The 10,597-nt window shown below is 46.5% G+C and overlaps 1 protein-coding gene across 1 annotated transcript in view; it reads right to left on the minus strand.

Annotated features, from left to right (window-relative positions):
* The window catches only part of LOC119368828 (uncharacterized acetyltransferase At3g50280-like), a 13,119-nt gene extending 7,600 nt beyond the window's left edge, over positions 1 to 5,519 (minus strand). Inside the window, exon 1 of the mRNA XM_037633973.1 lies at positions 5,380 to 5,519. Within this exon, the coding sequence (XP_037489870.1) occupies positions 5,380 to 5,519 (140 nt within the window). The remainder of the gene's footprint in view (positions 1 to 5,379) is intronic.
* Positions 5,520 to 10,597: the final 5,078 nt, after the last annotated feature.

The raw sequence follows: 10,597 nt of genomic DNA on the forward strand, positions 1-10,597 counted from the left end.
AGAAAAGTTAGGTTTTTATTCTGTTCATAGATTTTTTTTTGGTGATATTAATTATTGTAGAATATGCAAATGTCTGTATATTCATATGAACAATGCATTAGGCAAAACCTTTGTTTTTTTCGAAATTTTCTATTTGAACATTTTTTTTAAAACAAGCAATACTAAAAGAATGAGAGGAAAAAGAAAAATAAGAAGAGGAAGAAAGGAGAAAAAGAGGAGAGGAAGAAGAGGAGAAATAAATAAGAAGAGAAAAAAAGAAGAAAAAGAAGAGGAGAAGAAGAAAGGAATAGAGGAGAAAGAAGAAAAAAAAAATTTCTTCTTTCTCCTCTATTCCTTTCTTCTTCTCCTCTTTTTTTTCTTCTTTTTTTTCTTCTTCTTCTTCCTTCTTCCTTCTTTCTCTTTTCTTCCTTTTCCTTAATTATTTTACTTTCTCGAGGGAGAAGAAGAAAAAGAAGAGGAGAAGAAGAAAGAAAGGAATAGAGGAGAAAGAAGAAACTTCAACACGAGCTAGGGGGTGGTACCGATACCCCCTCCCCGATAACTCTCGAGGACACCCAAACCCTAGAGAGAAAACGATGTTGGTCTCCTACCCCCTCCCGCCACGCCCCTACCCGACAAATTAACTCTTTCGAGGCCACCCAAATTTATCAAGTTAAAAGAGCGTTGTCGTCGAGGCCACCCCAAACCCTTGAAGCATTGTGTCGAGGCGACCCCAAACCCTAGAGAAGCAGCGTCGAGGCCACTAACATGATTCCTTATTGTGATTAGCTAGCTAGTTCTACGTTTGCCACTAATATATATATATATATATATATATATATATATATATATATATCCATCTGTATCATGTTTGAATAATAATTGACATGTTGTAAATATTTGCAGAAACTATGGAGCACTCCCGAGACGAAGAAACAGAAGCGATGTTGGGGGACATAATCGCAAATGGAAGTGATGATGTTGCGTCATTTCTCATCGACACCGATGGTCAGCTGGAAGGACTGGATGAAGAAGAGGGCTATGTTTATGATGGCTTCGACCCATTAATGCCGGTACAAGAGGAGGAGTATGTTCATGATGCCTCCGGTGACACAATGGAGGTACAAGAAGGAGACCGTGCTGACTGCTCCGGTCACCGAACCGAATCCGGCCAGGTATATATATATATTAGTTAAGCCCGTGCTAACTAGTTAATTGATGCATCCATTGTTTTGGTATATGTACACATATTAATTACTGTCGTCTTTCTTCCTTATAATTTCTAGCCCTCCGGATCGAGCACAACTTCGGTAAGGAGACGAGGCCCGAAGAAAAGGTTGAGCTGGGATGAAAAGTTTGAGATCATAGAAATCGCGCCCGACGGCAAACAGATTGAACCCATCCGGACAAGGAAGGCATTTTCTGCTCAGTGCGGGGTTCTTGTTAGGGACAAGATCCCGATCAGCATCCAGCAATGGTATAAGCCTGCTAAGGATGAAGACCATGAGGTGTCTTATGTCAATGATATGCAGAAAGAAGATCTTTGGACTGAGCTGAAGGCAAATTTCACCCTACCGCCAGAGGAGGATCCAGAGAAGCCAGTTAAAGAGCAATTAATCAAGTCTTGTGCTCTTAAGAAGATGGCAAGCCTAATGAGGAGGTGGAGGAAAGAGCTGAACCAGTTTGTCGAGAAAAAAAAGACACCAGAATTCATCGGCAAATATGAGAAGATCAAAGATCACTGGCCCGCATTTGTGGCCCACAAGACATCGGAAAAGAGTAAGAAGATGTCGGAGACAAACAAGAAAAATGCTGCGAAGAAGAAGCTTCACCATCGCACGGGGTCAGGTGGCTACCTCAAAGCCCGGCCTAAGTGGTCCAAGGCTGAGCATGATCTGCTTGAAAAAGGGATCAAACCAGAGACAATGCGCTGGCCAGACCGTTGCCGGACTTGGTTCTTCGGGGCTGGCGGAACCTTGGACCCTGTAACAGGGAAGTGTCAGTGGACGGAGGAGCAACTGCAAACACCAGTCAAGAACCTTCGACACTATATCGATGCAGCGCAGCGAGGGACGTTCCTTCCAAACAGGGAGAAGGACGAGCTCATAATGGCCCTTGGGAATCCCGAGCACCCTGGACGGACACGAGGCACGCCAGGCTCCATTCCGTGGAAGGTTGGTTTTCTGGACGCAGGGGGTTACAAAACCCACGAGAGGAGGAAGAAACTGGAGCAGGACCAAATGCAGGCGCTGCTTGGAAGGGTAATGGGGCTAGAGGATCGAGAAGAGGAACGAGAAGCAGCAGATCGCAACAAACGACCTGTCGAAGCTTCCCCCGGAGCTACCCCGCCATCTCAGCGGAGAAGCAGCGTGGCTTCCACCGAGCTGCTTCAGCCGGAGCATGTCTTGACGCCTCCTGCCAGCTATCCCGTGGATGGTATCACGGAGTCTCAAAATTGCCACATTATGGCGCGATGGATGAATTTGAAGGTCAAGGCGGCTGTTGGCCAAGTTTATCCTAGTGGACACGGCACAACTTATCACTGCCAGCCGATTCCAAAAGGATTTGCTAAGGTGATGGTGGATGAAATAACGGAGGGATTTGAGGACCTCGTGCTTGAGCATCCTACCGGTGAAGGGGAGACTAGGCTGGGTTCTGCTCTGAAAACTCCATGCCTATGGCGGAAGGAGCTCATCAACCTTCTGAACTGGACGCCTCCGCCTCCTCCTCCTCCTCCATCGAGTCAGAGCACTCCACCTCCTCCACCGCCTCCTCCTCCGGCAAGTGACGATTAGGGCACGCGTGGCGGCACTTCGCCTCCTCCACCGCCTCCTCCTCCGGCAAGTGACGATCAGGGCACGCGTGGCGGCACTCCGCCTCCTTCTCCGGCGCGTGGCGGCACTCCGCCTCCTCCTTCTCCGCCTCGCCAGCAAGGGCGCAAGAGACCCGCCGCCGCCCCGGCTGCTCCGGCGCGTCGTAGTCCTTCTCCTCCGCCTCGTAAGCAAGCACGAAAGAAGACAGACGCCGTAGCCGCTCCGTCTGCTCCGGCGTCTAGCAGCACAAGAAGAGGAGAGAGGCAATTCAGATACGGTCCACCTCTAAAGCCTCTAGAGAAGTTACCGTACGAGAGGACCAAGGAGGAAAACAATACGATCATGCAGGCCCACGTGAAGGAGCTCTTTGAAGGGGTGAAAGCAAAGAGACATCCACCTCCGAAGGAGAAGGTAGATCCGGTGAAAGCAAAGTGCACTCTCGATGCCCTGAGGAAACCACCAAAGTCTCCGCCGAGAACCAACTATGAGCGCATTACTGAACAGACATATCTCCAAGCCAAGCGGTCGGGAACTACTGTCAGTGATAAAAGGTTAAAAGAACAATGAGCAAAGGGGAAAAAATTGCCCAGCTCGGCGAACAAGCACAGCAATCGTGCCCCCCGCTCAATGTGTCTAATCCTCCGGGGACGGTGGCCGGTTATGGCAATCTTGAAGATTACCTGCCTGACGATGCACTTCCTGATTTCATGAAGGTGGACGAATTCAGATACGAGTACGGGAAGCCTCTCGTCAAAGATGAAAAATCTCTAACAACAATGATGCAAAGATTCCATAGTTGGTACATGAAAACCTGCAGAGAGTCTGAGGGGAAGAACAGTTTGTATCTGAACATTAAAGAGGAGCACGACCTCGTTTCAAATGATCTGTTGTGTGTTCCATTTGAGGAGTTCTTCGAGTTCTTCAATCAAAAGGCCCTCGATAAATTAATGGTCTTTTGCTACTGCCTGTAAGTACTATTTCTGTCATTAAGTCTCTATATATAGCTCGGCTCTTTCATTGCATGTATTTATAATTAATTATCCTCAATATATTATGCAGATTGAAGATCGTCGAGTGCAAAAAAAATGAAATCTATGATATTGGGTTCATTAACACAAATATCATAGATGTATTTCTGGTTAAAAAGCACGTCGAAGAGGCCGAGGACAACTTGCTACAATCGTTGATCAAAAATCAAAACAAAGATACCATACTCTTTCCTTACAACGGCCCGTGAGTGTTACCGTCGTGTGCATATTCGGCTTCCCTTATTACTCGAGCGAGGTTATAGTAATGTAATTGATGAGTTATGCATGCGCGCGCAGGTACCACTATATTCTTCTGGAGATTAAGCTTGAGCGTGGACTAGTAACCGTCTTAGACTCGAGACGGAAAGATCCCGAAAACTATGCGGACATCACTGAAATGCTCAGCAAGTAAGTTCAATCGATCATTATCGCACCATATCGGCAACTTTTTGTTCATTTCCTGATATCTCAAGTAATAATAATTATTTTCTTTGTCTTGCAGGGTGTGGAAACAGTTCACCGCACAAGCTCCGGGACTGCCGAAGGAGCTGCGATATGTATACCCAAAAGTAAGTACTACTGGCTAGCTAGTTGCGCGCATCTCCCGTTGATTCTATAGCTATACTTTCATCAATGTCATTTATAATGCTTCATTATCAGTTTGATTGACCTCTATTTCTCGTAAAGTGCTTGTGGCAGGAGGAAGGGAATGATTTCTGTGGATACTACATGTGCGAGTTCATCCACAACGCGACTTTGAAAAACAAGCGGGGCTACTCTAGAAGACAATATGAAGTGCGTAAGCAATAATATTCACAATTTCATTTTATTACACCATCATTTCTGTTGAGTTTCATTCATATATATGTATTAATTAACCCCCTTCTTCAAATTAGACGTGGCAGATGCGGGATGAACTCCTAGAACCAGATCGCATGAAATCAATTCAAGAGGAATTGGCGGGATTCTTTCTTGAACACGTCATCAGTAAAGCCGGAGAATACCATGTGGAACTTGATTTCAAATGCTAGGGGTTTGTAATTAAGAGATCTTATACATGTATGTAGCCAATAAAAAACTTGTTGTTCGACCAATCTCTCGGAGAAGGAGAAGTCGATCGATCTTCTCTCGGTATGCATGACGAACCTCTATACTGAATGGTTCTCTCGATCACTTATGTATATATACTACGTAGCGTCGACCAAGCACGGACATAAGAGAGGACACTTCTCTCTATTAATTAGCTAGCTAACACAATATATGAAACACCTAAATTAACCCCCCAAAACCCCCTACCCCCCTCCTTTCAAAAAAAACAAAAACCCCAGCCACTGGAATGCTGACGCGTGGATGCCTTTTGGTCCCGGTTGGAGCCACCAATCGGGACCAAAGGCCCCCTGACTGGGCTCGGCGCACAGGGCCACGTGGAGGCACATTGGTCCTGGTTCGTGTTTGAACCGGGACTAATGGGTGGAGGTATTAGTAACGACCCATTAGTTCCGGTTCATGAACCGGGACTAAAGGCCCTTACGAATCGGGTCTAATGGGTGGTTTTCTACTAGTAGCTGTAGCCCACGGTGATCCCCCGCAGGTCCCATGGCGTAAGGTGGATGGTCTGAGGCTCCGGCGACACTGAGCTCTTTTGATACTCCGGCTTGACCATGCGCCTGGAGATGATCTGGACACCGCCGCATTCCATTAATTTTGCTCGCCGAAGTAGTAGCAACTATGGAGAGTGAGTTTGAGGAGAGCACGATCGTGTGTGTTCCGAGAGTTTTGATCGTGTATATATTAAGGGCGATGCTAGGCGCCAGCGCGCCGGCCGAAAGTTTCGGCCGGTCTGCGCCCAGCCGCCCGATACAGGCCCGTTCAGCCATCCGATTGACCCCTCCTCCCACCCCCCGAGTCATCTTCTTCCTCCCCATCGTCTTCAAGTCAACGCAATTTTCTTCGTCGCCAAATGCGATTTCTTGTAGCTCCCTCGTCGGCCCTCCCCTGGCCTCCAATTTGCAGCTCCGCGTGCCTCGCTCGCCGTCGCCGCCGCCGCTCTCCGGCATAGCTGGTCGGCTCGGAGATTTCCGCGCCGGTGGCCCCGTGTGGTTCTGCCCCCTATGCAGCAAAACGGCGCTGCTGGTTCTCACCCGGTGTAGCTCTCTTCGCGTGCAGTTTTCGCCGGCATAACACCACGCCCGCTCGTCGATACACGCTTGATCTCGCCGTTGTAGTTCGCAACATCCCATCCCCAACAGCTCGCCGTGCTCTCCCCGTGCTTGTAGCACCATGGAAAGCCATGAAAACTCGTTGAAGCTTTTTTAATTGCCGGTTGTAGCTTTTGTCATAGACAGATGTAGCTTTTTGTTGTCGTCCATGGCTTTTGCTGTCTATGGTTGGAAACTTTTTTTGTTGCCGGTTGAAGCTTTTCTTGTCGCCGGTTGCAGCTTTTTCAAAAGCCGGTCCAAGCTTTCTCGTCGTCAGTTGTAGCTGTTTCCTTCGGTCGCTGGTGCTCGCAGCACCACGGTTGCAGCTCCCATGCATCATCGTTGTAGCTTTCATAGAATACTGTTGTAGCTTTTTTTTGTGGTCGCCGGTCGCAGCTCGCCATCGCGCCCCCAACCCAGCATGGATGTAGCAAAAAAGACGGCTGGTTCCAGCATCCGGCGTGGTCAGTTGTAGCAACAAAATTTGCTGGTTGTAGCTCCAACTCTGGCCGGCTCCAGCACCGACGGTAGAAGCTAGTAGCATCCCACATGGCTCGGCACCAGCGTCGGTGATGGCCGAATCCAGTCCTGGTGGTGGCAGCAACGTAGCGTCTCCCGGGTGGCGAGCGCTTGGTAGGCCATGTCGCGGCGACGGCCTGGCCATGAACCAGCGGCAAGGAGAAAGGAGATCGCCTCCGCTGTGGAGGAGTGGAGAATACGCGTGAAGAGATAAGGCTGGATTGATGCGTGGACCCACCCACCTACGTGCATCCATGGCGACGGCAAAGAAAAACGAAAAGGGGAAAGGTAGAAGAAGGGAAGAAAAAGGAAGCGATGCCTGGTCCCACCAGCGTACGTGTCTCGCGAGCGAGGGACCGGCCCAACGCTCGGCCGGTTCGCCGGATGGAAGCGTTTCCCATATATTAAGGGCTGGGAGCCCATGTTAGCCCATGCGTGTGACACGCAGGCACACCTCGTGGATAAGCACGACAACAGAGATCTGGTGCACATGAATATACAAAGCACGTGAAGAAAATAAGAAATTACTCCACTACTGAATCAGCAAACCTTGCCTATTGCCGAGCAATGCTACATCCACGCAAAGCTACGTAAGGTTTACGTAATGCTGCTGATTTGGCAAATTTTAATTGGAAGAAGGGGAGGGAAGGGCCCCACATCCATGAAATCAGGGGAGGAGAGAATTAGAGGGAAGGTTACGTATCACGTAACAGGTTACGTAGATGTAGTATTATTGCCTATTGCCGGATGTTTGTCGAGTGCTTTCTATCAGGAGCTTGGCATTAAAACCAGTTCGTTGAATGCAAGGTAGAAAAACTCGGCAAAAAAAAAACTCAACGAATATGTGAAACTCGACAAAACCTGACCTTTGCCGAGTACGAGTAACAAACAACTCGGCAAAGACTTGACCAAGTGACCCGACACATATCAGGTGACGGTCCAATGATGGTGGAGCTAGCTCCCTTTCCCGAGTGCCCCCTAATGAAAAGCCGGCGAATATTTACGAATTCCTTTCTAAACATACGGGAGGAAAGTCAGGAGTTGCCAGCAGGCGCCATGTGGCTTTGTTTCCAGAGTCTGACACACCATGCACACGGCAAAACCTATTTTTCCTATTCTTTTCCCTCTCTCCCACACAATTATTTTCTATCTTTGTCGAGCGGCCGATGTCTACAGTTCAACAAAGATCCTTTCCTTCTTTTCTCCCTATATATATTGTTTCCTTCTTCGTTTATTTCATGGTTTTTTATTTTCTTATTTATTTTCTATATTTTCTGAATGTGCTTTTTAAATTTGTTTATTTCTTCTGCAACGTGAGTGAGTACATTTTCTCATTGTCCCGAATCTACTAACATAACATATGCCCCATCTATGGCGTGGAATGTGAGGACGACCTCAACGCCCTCTACAGGTGTCCACATGCAGTGACCCTCTGCAATCAGTGGTGACGGAGTGGCCTCTCCCTGACATCAGATCCATCGCAACACCGACCCGGAGTGGTTGTTTGGAGTTCTTGAACTTTATGAGAGGTTATGAGAATGGTGTTCTTGATGACACTCTTGCACACTTGGCATGTTTGCAACCAGATTACGCTAGAGAAGGCGGCTCCACCAACTGAAGCTAGCCGACGCTTCCTCCTGGACTACCATCAACTCCTTGTTATGCATTCGGAAGCCCCCCCCCCCCCACAGGTGATAACAGAAGGGACATATGGTTCTACCTGACCGAACTAGGTTCAAGACCTAGCCATACCCCCTCTCGGTGCCATATCCTGACATCGTGATAGCTCCCGTGAATTTCCGGCTTTCTATGAATTTCCTTGGATTTAACCGGCATCATCCCGCATCAATGACCAAACAATCTTGTGGTGTCCTGGACATGGGGTGCTAATCATGTTGGCTCCCAAACATGGGTCGGCCCGAGGACCCCCAAGTTAACCAACCAGTGGGCCACATTCGCGAGGCCCAGGGGCGTTAAGATGGAATCTTCCAAAGACCACAGCTCCACCTCCTCTGACGTCAACCAAGATCCACCACCAGCTACGGACGCCTATAGCTACGCCAGGGACCCGAAGGGTAAAGGCCTGGCGAGGAAGTGGTGATCGCGCTCCTCCTCCATTTATATTGTCGTTTTTAGTCGTTTAAGTAAAGAACTTGTCCGGCGATGAACTGTGGTGAACATTAGGATGATGTAAAGTGGGTTAATGTGCATTTTGTTGTGTGTTTGATGCCAATTTTTTTCTCCGTTGTTTTATCACATAGAGAAGTTTATCTCGTTGCATAGTATGGATATAGGGTGCCTGATATGTGGTACACAGATGTTAAATAGATTATTTGAGGCGTGACCGGTCACTGTCCGCGGACGTGCCCCACGGGCATTTGAGGGCTCAGAAGTGCTGACAGCTGATAGCAACAACGCGTAGTATATGCATAGGTATAAAAATGGACCCTGGTAAGTGCCACACGTGTGGCATGAACACAAGGCAACTCCGACCAGTTTTTGATGGCAAGTTTATTGACGCGAGGACGACAACTTTAGCTGTCAAGTATGGCAACTTTCTTTTCGGATGGCAAGTTTTATTTTTTTGGAAGGTTTGTTTTTCTTCAAGGGTTGCAAGTTTTAGTTCTTTTTTTTGGATTTTTTTCGGATGGCAACTTTAGTTGTAAAAAAGTTATGCCCAGAGTGCTTTGTGCCACATGTGTGATACTTATCATTTGGGTAAATATTTTTTGCACCAAATCAAGCTACGTCGGCGGCTATTGCCATACATAGCCCATAGGGGTCCTCGGCCAGTAGTGTTCTAAAAGATTTTGGTCTGTATCTTTCTTTCCCTTTTTGTTATTTTCTTTATCGGTTTGCTTTTTCTTTTTTTATCTTTAAAGATTTTTCTTTCAAAAAATTCCTCATTTCTAAATTGAAGGATTTATTTGAGATTTTTTTAGCAAATGGAATTTTTCAAAAAGTTCACAAATTTTCTAAATAAATTTTCATTTACTAAACAAAATGGTTACAAATGTATAATTTTTTTTCATGTTTTCGAAATGTTCATATTTTTAAATAATTGTTTTCACATTTTATGGGAAAGACAATGAAAAAATCGACTAAAAACTGAAAAAAGTTAGAAATCAGTACTTCATTTGACGACCATACCGAAGCGTTGATGGGTTAGCCTAGTCAAGCGATTCCCTATGTTTCCCGACGCTTTGGTGCACAGAGGGTCTTTGGTGCTTCCGCCCGGCAGATCCTATTTCGCGCTTATGCGTGCGCCCGCGAGGAAACGGGCGCCTGAAGGGCACGGCTACTTGTGCTCAGCCCATTTTGCTTCCCAACCTTTTCTGTTAAAAGGCAAATAAAGAGCACGTTGATGGGTTAGCCTAGTCAAGCGATTCCCTATGTTTCCCGACGCTTTGGTGCACAGAGGGTCTTTGGTGCTTCCGCCCGGCAGATCCTATTTCGCGCTTATGCGTGCGCCCGCGAGGAAACGGGAGCCTGAAGGGCACGGCTACTTGGGCTCAGCCCATTTTGCTTCCCAACCTTTTCTGTTAAAAGGCAAAAAATGAGCGCGAGGACATGGATTTGAACCTGCGAACTCCGTATCAAAAGTTGCCTGTTCTAACCACCCCGCCAACAACAGCGGTTATGCTAACATTCTAACCTATATCGCTGCAAAAAAAAAACATTCTAACCTATATGTTATTTATTCGTTCCATTTTCATTTTGTTCATTTTTTCTTTTATCTTTTTTGTTTTGTCTTCTTTCTCCTTGCCCGAGAATTATCCGCAGATACGTGAACATTTTTTTCAAACCGATGAACTTTTTTAGAATTTGATGAACTATTTTCAAATCAATGAATTTTTTTGAATTTCACTGAAATTTTTTCAAATTGGCTGAGCTTTTTTGTCAATTTCCATGAACTTTTTTTAAATCGATGAAATTTTTCAAAATAGACGAACTTTTTCTAGAATCAATGAACTGTTTTTCAAAATTGATAAACTTTTTCCAAAAATCGATAATCTTTTTCCTAAAATCGATGAACCTCTTTTAAAGAGATGAACTTTTT

Source organism: Triticum dicoccoides, chromosome 2B, assembly GCF_002162155.2.
Source record: "Triticum dicoccoides isolate Atlit2015 ecotype Zavitan chromosome 2B, WEW_v2.0, whole genome shotgun sequence".
In the NCBI taxonomy this organism is placed as follows: domain Eukaryota; kingdom Viridiplantae; phylum Streptophyta; class Magnoliopsida; order Poales; family Poaceae; genus Triticum; species Triticum dicoccoides.